The following is a 16471-nucleotide window of genomic DNA, read 5'->3' as shown; positions in this document are numbered from 1 at the left end:
CGTCTCGACGTCTTCTTCCTTCATCTTCCTCGCAATTTTTCTTCATATCCACACATCTGCGAAATACTAGAAATATTGTTTACGGCAACTTCGACTAATTTTTTTTAATGAATCTAGGAGAAACATGAATATTATTAATATTGAGAAAATTTGGATTTATCAGGGATTTTATTACGTCCCAGCAAACACCAAATAACATTTATATAATTGTTATATAACTGTTACATAACATGTAACAGTTATTTTGTTGAGTGGGAAATTATAACTAATAGTTATATAAATGTTATTTGGTGTTTGCTGGAGTTAATATTATCCTTAATATAAAATTTGTAACAAAATTATTGCAACTATATTGAATTTACTATTAATAAATAAATTAAAATAATATTTAGAAATATTTGAAGTAATGTTTTTGAAACATTTCTCAGCAAATAACATTTATATAATTGTTAGTTGTAATTTCCCACTCAACAATATAACGGTTACATAACATGTAACTGTTATATAACTGTTACATAACATATAACAGTTATAATAACTGTTATATGTTATGTAACAGCAATATTGTTGAGTGGGAAATTATAAGTAATAGTTATATAACTGTTACTTATAATTTCCCACTCAATAATGTGGCTAACTGTTACATAACATGTAACAGTTATATAACTGTTACATGTTATGTAACAGTTATATTGTTGAGTGGGAAATTACAACTAACAATTATATAAATGTTATTTGGTGTTTCCTGGGTTCTTTAATGTTCAAAATTATATTATATTATAAAATAATATATTTAAAAAAAATTTCATAAAAAATTTATAAAACATTATGTCAAAACGTTACAAAAATTTATATAAAATTAATGTTTCAAAAAATTGATTTAACGTTTTTTGCTCTTACTGGGTATCTATATATTACATAATATATATTCTCGCTTGTTATAAAAATATCGCAAATAACATATCGAAAGATGGGATAGAACTTACGCAAAAAGTGTTTCTGCAAAGAGATAATTTTATTAACATTCATCATTATAAAACGCGTTGGCTTGCAATACTTTTAATTCATTTATTAAGGCTATACCCTGCGTTTCAACAATAACGAGTACATTAATGTCGTTCCACTTTTAATTTTTGATGCTTTTATTTATAATCGATTAATAGGGATAAATGATTAACATTTTATTAGAAATTCAACATTGCTTTAAAGCTAATAATAAAATATATATACATTTCTGATAGATTTAATTTTATATAATATCGCGTCAATAAAATTCATTAAAAAATATAGATATTTTAAAATAAATAACGTGATATATTTTTGAAATATATATGTATCTCTCAGCAAACACCAAGTAACATTTATATAATTGTTAGTTGTAACTTCCCACTCAACAATATAACTGTTACATAACATGTAACAGTTATATTGTTGAGTGGGAAATTATAACTAACAGTTATATAAATGTTATTTGGTGTTTGCTGGAGTTAATATTATTCTTAATATAAAATTTGTAACAAAATTATTACAACTATATTGAATTTACTATTAATAAATATATTAAAATAATATTTAAAAATATTTGAAATAGTGTTTCTAAAACGTTTCTTTAATGTTCAAAAATATTATATTATAAAATAATATACTTAAAAAATTTATAAAACATTATGACAAAACGTTACAAAAATTTATATAAAATTTATGTTTCAAAAGATTGATTTAACATTTTTTGCTTTTACTGGGTATCTATATATCACATCAAGCAACGCGGTAGCGTCGCGACGCCAAGTACATAAAAAACTGATAAAAAATTGGATCCGAGCATTGAGAGTCACTGTTCTCGACGCGGCGCTATCAAGTAGCTTATCCGGAATTTTATGTCAAATTGACGTCAAACAAACTTTCGATTGAAATATTTCAGAAACTAAAGCCGTAATTAAAAATCTAACGGCATTTTTCTTATATAACATGAATACAAGCTTTTGATTGTGACCAGTTTGAATAAAATCGGTGCAGTCAATCCCGAGAAATGATAATCGCATCCCTGGCAAAAATGAGACGTTTGTTTGGCGTTTACATGAACGTTTGTGGAAGTTCGTCGAGAGTTTAAAAACGATTAGTAAAGAGTTTGTAGAACAAAAATTGCAACACTGCAGCGTTTGATAAGCATTCAAAACCCAACAGCGTTATGTAAGTGCTCTTACAAAGTTTGAAAAGCATATAAACTCTCAGAAAACCCTCACTCAACGGTTGTTAACGCTTTATAAAGTTTCTTATTTTCGCCAGGGATGTCAGAATTGTGACATTTTTCATTTTCCTTCATAATAAGGTTCAGACTCATGAACGTATCTTTGCACGCACACATTCAAAGCGATTTTGTCCCTCAAGCTGCGTTCATACCGCGCATATATGATTATTCGCTTTAGTGTGCAAAAATGCTTTAAGAGACAAAACCATTTATGTACATGTGTGTGCATATGTGTGATATGTGTATATGTGTGTGTGTATACGTGTGAGAGATTAATTTATCGCATAACAATTTTCAAAAACCTCTTGGGAGTAAAATCTAATCTACCTCGAAAACGGTATCACAAAAATATAAGAACAGTGCTGTTAGATAAGATTTCTAAGGAGACTAATTTATCGTATCCCAGGTAGCACATATTTGTTTCAAAAACGTTTCACAAATGTTTCTTCGAAATGTTTTATAACCGACTCTTGAAAACGTTTCTGATTGGTTAAAATGTCCACTTGAAGAACGTTAAGAGATACGTTTCTTTTCTGATAAAAAAAAACGTTTAAGAAACGTTTATAATACGTTTAAAATACGTTTTCTTCTTTTATTCGTTAAACGTTTGTTTTTTTATGGAATTAATAAAATAATGCATTCATACACACTTTCTAAGAATGAATCAGTATATTATCACTGAAAACAGTAAACAGAGTTACTGATACAGCAGTTATAAGTTATTATAGCATTGTAAATCAATAATATTTTACTGAAAGAATTAATAATATTGACTGTTTTAATCAGTAATATTAATTTACCTACTTCGTATAAAATTAAAAATTTTATTTATATTTACATGCATATTAGAACATGAATGTTAAATAGATGATGATTTATTTTACATCTTTAATATATAATGAACAGATCATTTTCGCTTATTCGCCGGACATGTCCGACTTATAAAATCGATTTAATATCTGAAATTCCTCTATTGAGATTGTATCAGAAATTAAATCGAAGTGATATTTTTAATTTTATCTGTCGTCTTTTGCAAGCTTTATATAATTCTCATGATTAAAACTTAAGTACGAGAAAAATAGCGTGCCGTAGCGGTATAAACGAACGAACTAGCGATTACTGATTTTACAGTGAAATTTTACTTCCACTGACTATAATTAGTGAGATATAAGATAAAATAACAAAAAAGAAGCGTTTCTGCTAGAGATCAATGAAATACTGATTCTTAGTGATCTTATTTATATATTTGTAAATAGAAATTAATATAGTTTTCGTAATAATTATATACAGGGTGAGTCTGATAAAACGTCCACCGTGTTTTTCTCGAAAACGGTAAGAGATAGGTAGAAGACATACATTATGAAAATTGTAGGATAAGTAGGGGCACATACTTTGATGACCTTGAATAACCTTGAATGTCCGTTTTCCACATCAAGAATTAAAAAAAAATTTTTTTTTTAATGGAAAGGGGTACTTTGTAGTCGCTCTATCGATAGTACTCAATGAGCTTAATAACTTTTGTATCAGAGTTTTTTTTCGAAAATTCAACCGTCGTCAAGGTATCGACAAAATAAGTCAGAATGAAAATTTGGAAAAATCCAAACATGTTAAGTCGGGTAATCGACCTCACTTTGGAATAAATACAAGGCAAGAGCTCAACAGAATGTTTCCAAAGAAATGGATAGGTAGAGGTGGTCCTGTACTATTTCCTGCGAGATCACCCGACTTAACATGTTTGGACTTTTACCTCTGGGGAAAAGTGAAGGAGTTAGCCTATTTTCAACGTCCTACCACTCAAGAAAATATGATAGAAAGAATTAAAATAATTTTTCGCGAAATAACCACACAGGAGTTCAAAGAAGTACAAGCAAGCTTTCCGCGAAGACTACAGGCATATCTGGCTCAACGTGGTGCACATTTTGAACACTTACTACAGTAAGTGTACTACAGTAAGTACAGTTAAGAATAATAAAAAAATTTATTCCAAATTTTCATTCTGACTTATTTTGTCGATACCTTGACAACGGTTGAATTTTCGAAAAAAAACTCCGATACAAAAGTTATTAAGTTCATTGAGTACTATCGATAGAGTGACTACAAAGTACCCCTTTCCATTTAAAAAAAAATTTTTTTTAAATTCTTGATGTGAAAAACGGACATTCAAAGTTATTCAAGGTCATCAAAGTATGTGCTCCTACTTATCCTACAATTTTCATAAAGGATGTCTTCTACCTATCTCTTACCGTTTTCGAGAAAAACACGGTGGACGTTTTATCAGACTCACCCTGTATATACATGGTGTCCCATTTTAAAAGTTCCACCCTCATAACTTTTTTAATTTTGATTGTAGAAAAAAATGTTTCAGACAAAAGTTATATGACTTGAAGGGGGCCATCAGATGGTGGCAATGATTTGACCTTGGAGAGTCATTTGAAGGTCACGTGAAGGTCACCGTCAATTTCTTAGTGGAACTCTTTATTTTTTATTGCATATTCTTGTAGCTTATCTCGAGGGCTTTCTAAAACACTATAATAAAATATTTTTTCCTCAAGTACTTTTTGAGTTATAAGGCTTGAAATCATTTATTAATTTTACATAAACCGTAAAATATCTTGTAAAATATTCATTTTTCGATTATCTTACCTTAATACTTTTATGTACAAAATAATGAGAGTAATCAATTGGTGTAAAGAAAATATACAGTTGTTTGTAAGAAAAAATATGGAATTGTTAATTGCAAATTACATATTTTTTCTTAAAAACAACTATGTTTTTCCTTTACACCAATTGATTCCTCTCATTATTTTGTACATAAAAGTATTAAAGTAAGATAATCGAAAAATGAATATTTTACAAGATATTTTACGGTTTATGTAAAATTAATAAATGATTTCAAGCCTTATAACTCAAAAAGTACTTGAGGGAAAAATATTTTATTATAGTGTTTTGGAAAGCCTTCGAGATAAGCTATAAGAATATGTAATAAAAAATAGAGAGTTCCATTTAAGAAATTGACGATGACCTTCACGTAACCTTCAAATGACTCTCCAAGGTCAAATCATTGTCACCATCTGATGGTCCCCTTCAAGCCATATAACTTTTATCTGAAACATTTTTTCTACAATCAAAATTAAAAAAGTTATGAGGGTGGAACTTTTAAAATGGGACACTGTATATATATATATATATATATATATATATATATATATATATATATATATATTTATATGTATGTATGTATATGTATATGTATGTATATATGTATATATAATTTGAAATTAATAAAAATTAGTTTTTATTTTGTCTATATTAGAAACGTGAAAAATATGTTTCCTTAACTATGGTTTTAAAAACGTTTTTATAGAAACGTTTCTTATTAATGTTTTACGATTAAAAAATATTGGATACGTTTAAGAAACGTATATAAAACGAATGTGTGCTACCTCGGGCATCATAGCATATCTTAAAGTTATTTATTGACGACAGCCATGTGTCATAAAACGTTTCGTCATCTATTGACAATTGATAATTAAAGGTTAACTATCCATTTGATATTAATACTGTCTTGTCGGAAATTAAATCGAATTAAATCAAACTTCAAATTTTGTCTCGAAAGTATTATAGTTCTAAGAAGTGACGTAGAAGAGATGATATATTGAATCCAATAAATATTATTGTTATATGTATTATCTAACTGATATAAATAACTTATTGTTAGTTAATGAAGAGAAAATTGTAGATGGATATGCATGTATTAATACTTGAATGTTTGTTTTCTTACGATACTTATTAGATATTCAACATGTGTACTTTTGTATTTATGTATATATTATATAAGATCTGCACACTTTTTAATGTAATATTAACTATTTTGTAAATTCAAAAATGTTAACACACAATTGTAATTTTCTTTTCTTTTTTTATATTATGTTTTGGAGCTTTTTCCTTCATTTCAAACTGTACATATAAATCTTTGTACATACATATATCATTGCTGTGGAGGGAATAAATTTTTATAAATTTACAAAATATTTGAAAATACGTCTATTATTATGCATGAATTTAAAAAAGAGACCATTATATAAATACTTGTTTAATTATTCTTAGTTATTCTTAACACAGAATTATTCTTAATTATTCTTAGCAGAATGTTTCTTTAATAATATAAAAATATTTTTGAAAATAAAAATGTATATCATTTAATATATGAATGGACTGAATAAGTCACAAAAGGAGACCGGAGCATTACAAAATTATTTTCAATTATATTTCACGTAATTAAAGTGTTTATCACTTTTTTGGAAAAAGTAATTGATTTATAGCGGGAGAAAGAGAGAATTTGATTGGATGCACTAATACACACTGGTGCATATAAAAATTGTCGTATATAAAATTACAATAGTATAATTAAAATAATAAAGTAATTAATATTATAAGTTTTTTATATTATATTATATTATATATTATATTAAGTATATTATGTTAAGTTAATATTAAGTAAAGTTATATTATATACGTTATTATATTATAAGGTTATTTAATGCAAATAACGATAATAATAACTCGTACAATTATTTTATTTATTTTAGTTATTTATGTGCTATTGGAAATTTGTATTTATTTATACTAGAACTACTAGATTTATACTAAAAACGCTACGTATTGATTCAAACTGCATTATATGAATGTCACCGAAAACGTATAAATCACTTTTTTAAATCCATTATTACTTTTCTTATAATCAGAATATCTTTTTATATAGTAAACGTGCCTTTTATGCCAAAGAGAAGATACTCAGAAATAAATTAATATAAAAAGTTTAATAAAATTCATTAAACAATTATATATACATATAATTATTTTTATTTATACATAGAACTATTTTTGTTTTATACATATATAACTTTTTTGTCAAACAATTTTTAAAGATTTTAATTCTTTTTGAAATAACGCGAGTATCTCCGTGGAGAAAAATAAATTACAAACGGAATGCAGCTAATAAGACGTCATGGCAACACATGATCAGATTGATCATTCGAAGTCAGTTAGTATTGTGATGGCTAGCCAAACACACTACCGCGTTACTTATCGTTTGATTCAAACTGCATCATATGAATATCACAAAAGATTGTGTACAAATAGTGGATTTTGAAAAGCATGCGTAGTAACACAATCGTACGAACGAATTGTCATAATTACATATTTAATAAAACCAAAGATATAATAAATATTTAAATGAATTCGATTACACGCTGCGTGTGCTTGAATATGGCTGAAAATGTTACAAGATCTATAATTCTATAACTTCTTTGATCGTTTGTAATTTGACTGCGGTTATCCTTTTATCGACGTTTTTCTATTATAATATTAATGAAAAAGGAAAGCTGATAATAATTATATTCCTGTATTCGCGATACAATCCAATGAATATGTATCATTTTGCATTGTCATTTGTTCTCCTAAAAAAATAGAAATTATTTACTACTAAGAATTCTCTAATTTAATCTTAAAATATATACTGTGATCGTGACCATAAAGAGAAATCTAAAAAAACATAATATTAGAAGATAATAACTTGCGATTCGGTAAAACTGAGTTTTAAGGAATTTATCGAAAATATACGTATATATATGAATTAATATCAATTCGATTAACACATCAGAATTGGTAGAGTGAGAAAAACAACTAATTGAGGATTCAACGGAAACCGATTGAGTGCAAACGTTTACGAAAAATGCAAATTATGTTTGGAACAATTTTATGTACTTTATTGAAAGGTTTAGTACTGACAAAGGCAACTATCACGCCGAAGGATTATTCCAATTCAAACAACTTCCAGAAAGAAAATGTTTCCATGTGTCCGAATTCAAATTTCACGCAGGTAAGAGATATTTTTCGCTTGATTAAGAAACAATTGAATGTTATTGCGGTTAGTAGTGTAACTAAAAATGAATGATAATAAATTATATATTCTACCTGAAATAAGATAAGATAAAATACATCAATTCAATATGAAAGAAAAAAGTATGTACGATATTGTAAAAAAAAGATGGATAAAGTTTCGAAATTTTGTTTACAAATGGATGTTAGATAGTATATTAAATTTAATAAAAACGGTATCTTAAAATTTGACTGTATTATTTTGTCTCTTTCTCACTCCCTCTCTCTCTCTCTCAATATATATATATATATATATATATATATAATTATTATTTCTAAAAATAACAATTTTTAAAATTAATGAAGTTTTCTGTCTACTATCTGCTACATTAATATATACATACGATGGCACTTCAACAGATTTTTATATTATTTTTCTTCAATTTTTAAAATTTCTTTACTTTTCTAAATATTTATAATAATATTTATTGATATATAGTAAGATTTACTAATGTAGATTTTATTTTATGAAATTAATTTAGAAAATTAGCATCATTTCTTTGTGTTAAGGATAATTATATAACGGCACAGAGCTACTAAATATCGAGATAGAAAATCTGTCTAATAAAAAAATCATTCATCAAACATTCTTAAAGTTGCATCTATTAACGCTAATATTTCGATCGACAAATATATTCAATAACTATTGCTAGAATTTATATTAATTTTCATTGTACATGTATCCATTTATATACAATTATGTCCACATATTTTTATCGAAGAATTATCGGTTTATACTATCGGTTTATACTATCATTTCCAGGATTTGTTTGTGTTAAAAATATAACGACATTCGAGAAAAAACTTGACAAGGTTATAAATAAAAGAATTTATATAATTCTATGACTAATATTTAATAACTGTAAATAAACAATATTTTTAACCTTTTTATTCTTGAAGTACAAACATTAATAAAACTTTAGTAATATCGGCAAATTTTTGAAAAGAAATATGAGTTACGGTAAAATTGAGAAGAGTTAACTAACCTATTATGAGAAAGAATCAAATCGTTAAACAAAATTGTTTTAATAATTGCAAAGAGCTACACTTTCGCTTATACTACTTGCTAAAAGCTGTTATGAATCCTCATTGACCCTCGTTAACCTATTGATTGATTTTCTATTTGACATGAGTTATGTTTGATATATAAGATGTCTTAAAAAAAATAAATAAAAAATAGATTTTACGATATGAATAAAACTAAATCACATTCAATTTATATCATTTAGGAATGGCATATATCAAACTGGTATTATTAAGCAAACAAAAAACGAATGGCAATTTTTCGTTTAATTTTATAATTTATATAATTTAACATTAAACGCACCAGAAACAACCGCTTCAACGATATTCACTTAATTCTTTTCGTATGTTATACTTTATGAAGGATATTTCAATGTCCGAGAAAAGTGACCATCATATACTAAATTTCAAATCTGACCGGAGTCATTCTGATAGTATGACTGTGAGAAATGAGCGAGAAATCGACGAGGTTCCACTTGCAAATATTTTTATGATCCCAGAACCTAACGGTAAGTTGCAAAAAAATGCATAAAACATTAATAACAAAATCTATGACGAAAAAGTGTAAATATAATTTAAATTCAAGAGAGAGTGGAAATCAAATCTAAAAATATCTTCCAGTAGTGAGAAGAATATAAATTCTAATTCCGTCCAAAAAAGAAATAGAAAATCAAAATATAAACATAACATTGTTCATAAAAATTGTCATAATTTAAGGTAAAGTCAATTTTATTAATTTGCTACTCTGTTTTAAAGCAGTCGCAAATATTATACTTCTGATTTCTTAAGCTATAGGAATTATTCGAGAAGTACTTGTCATTTTATTAAAAGTTATTTATTCGTTTTTGCCATGAATTAACGATTACTTTTCTAAATCTTAAATGACGCAAAAAAATTCTTATATTATTTTCTTAAAGGTCAATACTGTGCTAATTTCCATATTTTATAGTTTACATTTATTTTTTCTCTTTCCTTTATTTTCACATTAAATTGTTCTTTCTGATTTACTGAGATAATCCACTTAATCTTATATGTAATTATGTTAATATGTACGATCTTAAAATCTCTAGAAAGCAGTTTGAACAAGCCAACATCACTCAGAGCATTTGTACAATTCGACAGTCAATTCACAGAAAAAGTAAATGACATTTTTGTGACATTGAGGTAAGGAATCTAAATTCTCAGTTTGTATCCTTTCATTTTTCTCTCTTTTTCTTAAATTCAACGACATAAATATATCAAAATGTTAATTCTGTTATAATTTTGTTAAATATAAAATGGCTAAAATTTTATTTTTTTACAGATGGAACCAACCTGAATTTACCGATGAAATAATACAAGGATACACAGTGCAATGTTTTTTCATCGAGGACTTAAAAGAGATTCAAACCTACGACGATAAAAATATCACAACTACAAAATTGGAGCACACGGTGCACAATCTAACATCTAACACGACATATTATTTTCGAGTACGTGCGCATACTAAAATTGTTGCTGGTTCTTACACGGATTTAATCAATGTGTCGACTACACATGAAAATCCAATACCTAAATTATTATTCAGAACGAAAGAAGGTATCCGCATATTGGACGTGGATTTAAACATTACTAATTTCGTAACGTCAGAGTACGTATACTGATAAAAAAAATAGTTATAATTATCATAAATTATTTTTAACACTAAGTATAAAATTAAAGTTATTATTATTATGGACAAGTTTATTATTATCAACATTATAGCAGTAATAACTATAAAATGAGAAATCTCAACTATAATTTTTTACTATACAATTATAGTTGGCTTCATTTTTCAGATTAGAAATAAATGTCGCTTATTCGATACAAGACAATAGAATTTATGGGACTGACGAAAAAGACCTGATGACATTGAAGATTAATAAAAATAATATCACAAAAATAGCTAGCTTTGATAATTATCTATATAATCTCTGCATTGACTGGGTAGCAAGAAATCTATATTTCATCTATAGAAAGTCAGGTTACTCTCATATTGTAAAGTTCGACTTAACAATGTGGGAAAATGGCATAATTAAATTTGATAAGATTTGCAAATCAAAATATGCTAATAACCATGGTTTAAATGTATCACCGTTTATGGGGTACGTTTATTACCGTTCACCTGAAAAAATAATTTTCCATTAAAGATTTATGCAAATTTGTAATTTTTCTATAATTTTACGTGGTTTTATAATTAAGATCATAAGTAAAAAAAATAATGTTATTATATAATTATAAGAATTTCGAAATTTTACTACATACAAGTTTCTGTTTTTGTTAAAATAATGTTTTATAATGAGTAAAATAATTACATATTTTTTAGAATTTTATATCACGTATCATACAATTGGATGGATACAGAATATAATATAATGCAATATGATCTCGATGGAAGAAATGAGCAAATTGTTCAGATAAATGCATCCTTTTGCCTATTTAATTATACAGATTCTTTTCATGATATGAAAATTGATAACATGAATAATGAGGAACCGTTAATTTACTGGTTAAATATAAATTACGTAATTGTAACAAACATTAACGTTTCTATGTGTAATAAGATTTTATACAACAAACACATGAGTGATGAGATCTACTTCAATTCTATGACGATTGACAAAACAAACATTTATATTATAGTATATAAAAAGCATCCATATACTCAATCTGCTATATTCTATATCTACGTTTTGAAAAAGAAATATGCAAGTCTCAAGAGCGTAAATGCAACCGAATATGTTGAAAAGATAATAAGCTTAGATAAAATTCATTTTTATCAATTTTACGCTTTTGATAAATCTTCACAACCATATCCTCCAATAAGATGTCTGACACCTGACGAAAAAGTTTATAATTTTGAGAATGTGAATGCAACGGCAAACAGCATCGTTATGAATCTTCCGGAGCCGGTTGTAAAGAGTGGATGCAAAAAATATAATTTACCAACTACTATATATACTGTCTCTGTAAGCCATTGTTTAGACAACAACCTCAACAAGTCTGAAAAATTCAATGTGCTGCGATATGTGACGTGCGAGCGATATTACGAGATTCAGAACTTAACACCATTTACAGAGTACAAGTTGAAGTTTACTTTAAGTAATTTTTACTTTGATCAATTATCAATAAATCCATTCGATTCGAATGTGATACCAATAAAAACTAATTCGGGCAAGCTTAATGCACCAGAAAACATAAGTGTTCTAGCTTTGACGCCTACTATAGCAGTAGTTCATTGGATGCCACCCAAGAAATTGAACTGCGTGGCCGTGACCTACGAAGTGCATTGGAAGTCAGTTACATTAGTGAACGGCACGCAACAAAAGAGCAAACAATTTATCAATGTGCCGAAACGTATGGCAGACGGTAGATTTTTCACAAAGATTTACTTGTCCCTACCAATACAAGATTACTTGACATACGTGCGTGTGTATCCAATTAATTTCAGCGATTTCTACAACGAAAGTTTAAGCAAGATCGTTCACATATACTCAGAACCAAACAATATTACTTTGAGCGGGGTCAACATAAATAGCATGGACATTTCATGGATCTCAAACATTAATCTGACGGTCTTTTCTACACTAGAGTACAAAGATATAGCAGCAGAAAAGTGGCTAACAATGAATTATATTAAAATGAATTATAACAAAGAAATAATATACCATATCGGAAATTTAAAATCGGGAACTTTATACAAGTTTCGCTTGATATTGAGATACCTCGAATATGAGGAAAATTTTACATGGCCGGCTGATGAAAGATTTATTTTTTCAACACTTGGTAAGCAATCGAAAATACCCATACAGCACAATAAGAATGCATGGATATATTGAAGAATAAATTCATTGAAACATTGCAATATTGCAAATCGATTGTAAAACTCTGCTGTTATTGTTATAAGATTGTGATAAAGTTAAGATGTCCACTTTCTGCAATGAAATATTGTAGTAATATTACAGTGTAATATATTGGAAAGAATACAATGTTATTGCAATCATATTTTTGTTTTTGATGGATGAATATCTTGGAAATATAATTAAATTAAAAAGCTCGATATAAATAGAAGTTTGCAATATCTATGATAATCATGTCTAATAATAAGATAATGTATTGCAAAATTATATTTAAACATAATCATATAACATAAAATGTTATATTTTCATACAAAATTACTTTAAACTCTTACTTACGAATCACTTTTTTTATTTTAAATGTTCTATATACTCTTATAATGGGTACTTTATACACATATGTATATTAGTTATAGAGAATTAATTATACATTACTAATTATATTTTTATTTAAAAATTTAAAAATCCGTTATAATTATATATATTTGCATGTGAAAAGTACATAAAAATGCATAGAAAAATGTAATGATAGATATAATAGTATCTATTCTTAATATAACAGAAAGATATATTATCTTTGAAGATTAATACCGTATTCGTACATGAAGTGAAAATATATCATAAAATATATTGTAACATTGTTATAAAATGTTATCTACATTTTAATAAAAAAATAGCAATGCTTACCTTTAGCTTAGAATTATACTTACTCGACTGCTATTTTTTCTGTGTCATTAATTCATTTGACTTCTGCAAAAAAGTAAAATTCATCGCATATATACAAATATAAAATATATTATTACATTATTTTTATAGATAAATTAAAGAGTGTTATAGTTTTACAATGTTTTCAAAATATAAACATCATATTACTAATATCAAAATCATATTTTGCTAATTTATATTTCTACAATGTTTCCATAATGTTGCATTGCAATTTGTAATATTGCAACATTGTTGCAAAGTAGTTGTAATATTCTGTGGTGTATGGATGTTATAATATTATATGCTTATTATTTTATATATGAATAGACTTACAAAATTTAAAAAATTAATTCATTAATTTATTATTAATTTATTATTAATTGATTTATAATAACGTTATTAGTAGAAATAAGTTTTTAAATAAAACGCACACACGAAAATATTAAAATTATATTTTTGCGTAATATAGATGATATTTCGAACACTCCTGGAATAACAGAGACAAAATATTATCTACCATTGATGTTAAGTTTTATCGTTATAGTTACTATAATTTGCGTCTACTACTTTTATCGTTGTAAGTATATTTGATTTAGGTATCGACTTGAATTGTAGATTATACATATATATCTGATATAATATCTAAAAATTTACTAAAAATAGTAATTTACTTATATAAAACTAAACGAATAAATTTACTAAAAAACAGTAAATTTTATAATACATATTATTACATAATTAAGTCGAAATTTTATAACAGTGTATCATCGACGCAGAGGTAATAATGAACAACTTTTGTCTTCAACAATGAACGCTGTAGAATTGGCGATTCTACATGAAGTACCTTGCCGAAACACTCAATTCAATATGATTTACAGTCCTATGTTACATTATAACCCGGATGAATGTGCGATAACTCAAGTCGCACGTAAACAAATTACATTTACGAAACTTCTTGGTAGCGGCGCATTCGGAAAGGTAAAAATTAATTTTCTCAAGCAATGTTTCAAATTAATTTCTGGATCAACAAAACAGATATGTATTTTCTAATAAAGATATAAATTACATGAATTTTTATAATAGATTATAAGTAATATAAAATTTAGATGAGACAACAAACGTGTACTTTATTATACATTTTTCGTTGAATTATTTAATATAAAGTATAATATTACTTGACATTAAACTATACATTTTCTAATGATGTACGCATGTAAATTTGTAAAATATTTCGCAGGTATTTCAAGGAAATGTGAAGAACTTAGAAAGATCGGGCACAGAGATATCCGTTGCAATAAAAATGCTTCGAAATGATGCTTCTTCCCATGAGAAAAAGAAATTTTTAAAGGAAGCCAAGCTTATGAATCATTTTCGACACAAACATATATTAAGATTGTTGGCTGTTTGTTTAAATGGGGATTCTCCATTATTAGTGTTGGAATTGATGGAAACTGATCTGTTAAAATATTTGAGAGATTGTCGAAATTTGCAAGCATCAGATTCGCCTGCTCTGCGTTTGCAGGATTTGCTCGCTATGTGCGAAGATATTGCGCGAGGTTGTTGCTACTTGGAAGAGTTGCGTTTCGTACATAGAGATCTAGCGTGTCGCAATTGTTTAGTATCTTCGAGAAATCGCGAGAATCGTGTAATTAAAATTGGAGATTTTGGACTAGCTAGAGATATCTACAAGGATGATTATTATCGCGTGGTAAATACAATTATTAATCACATTAAAAAAATTAATTATTAAAAAATAAATTCTTTTGGAAATACTTTTCATTTTCTTATCATAATAGTATCGTTGTTTTTTTAAGTAATATAGAATATAAATAGTTTTTAGTTATATATAGCAAGAGATAAATGAACGTTTTTCATTTTGCACATATTCTAAAAATGAACAACTCGTATTCAGAAAATTAAATTTTTGTTTAAATCATGTTTTAGAAAGGAGAAGGTTCGTTTCCTATTCGCTGGATGGCACCCGAATCTTTGATGATCGGAATATTTACTTCTCAAAGCGATGTTTGGTCATTTGGGGTATTAATGTGGGAAATTACATCGTTGGGTGACCAACCTTATATTGCCAAGACTAATGAAGAAGTGATAAATTATGTACGTGCTGGAGGCAGGTTGCCAATAACTCTTAACTGTCCGTCAACGTTGTACCAGTTGATGCTGCATTGCTGGAATACAGCGGATGCCAGACCAAATTTTAAACTTTGTCTGAAAAATATTATAGCATTAAAAAAGAACATGGAAGATGCCTTACTGAGTCCAGTCGATATTATTTAGCCGATATAATTAAATTAATGTTTATCTTATTTTCCAAACGATTCAATAAATCTTAATGTAGAAAAAATATTTCTAAAATATTTCTAAATTGATTCTGTTATTTTTAGGTTTAATCTTAATATTACATGTATCAATGAAAATAAAAGAAATTTTTTAGTCTTACCTTCCATAAAATTTTGATTATTATTAAAAAATATCACATCCGTTTTCATGATTGTACAAAGTCAAAAAATATAATGATATATCTAATTTGTGTTTTTGAGTAATCGGAGCGAAATCTAATAATTGCGATTATATATATATGTATAAACAATATTTTTTTTCAACATGGTAATATAATTAATTTTCGACATTATATATGACCGATAATTACAAACTGATTGTAAAA

General features: G+C 26.8%; 1 protein-coding gene across 1 annotated transcript; it reads left to right on the top strand.

The window, feature by feature from the left end:
- The first annotated feature begins 7177 nt into the window (after window positions 1–7177).
- Window positions 7178–16121, top strand: LOC145965341 (proto-oncogene tyrosine-protein kinase ROS-like). Its single transcript, XM_083088800.1, has 10 exons — window positions 7178–8129; window positions 9576–9720; window positions 10282–10375; window positions 10515–10841; window positions 11029–11334; window positions 11556–13015; window positions 14261–14368; window positions 14552–14769; window positions 15029–15499; window positions 15736–16121. Exons 1-10 carry the CDS (start codon window positions 7983–7985, stop codon window positions 16081–16083), a joined length of 3624 nt encoding a protein of 1207 aa, XP_082944926.1. The 5' UTR covers window positions 7178–7982; the 3' UTR covers window positions 16084–16121.
- Window positions 16122–16471: the final 350 nt, after the last annotated feature.

Source organism: Camponotus vicinus, unplaced genomic scaffold, assembly GCF_025532165.1.
Source record: "Camponotus vicinus isolate PSW18456_S1 unplaced genomic scaffold, iyCamVici1.0 SCAF_14, whole genome shotgun sequence".
NCBI lineage: Eukaryota > Metazoa > Arthropoda > Insecta > Hymenoptera > Formicidae > Camponotus > Camponotus vicinus.
The sequence above is the reverse complement of the archived record's forward strand: the minus strand, read 5'-3'. Positions and strand labels throughout refer to the sequence as shown.

What these genes read in the sequence shown, in the direction of transcription:
- LOC145965341 (XM_083088800.1), top strand. Translation starts at nt 7,983, where the DNA reads ATGCAAATTATGTTTGGAACAATTTTATGTACTTTATTGAAAGGTTTA. An exon ending in ATTTATTTTTTCAACACTTG is followed by an intron (nt 13,016 to 14,260) that starts GTAAGCAATCGA and finishes TGCGTAATATAG; the next exon opens with ATGATATTTCGAACACTCCT. An exon ending in CGTCTACTACTTTTATCGTT is followed by an intron (nt 14,369 to 14,551) that starts GTAAGTATATTT and finishes ATTTTATAACAG; the next exon opens with TGTATCATCGACGCAGAGGT.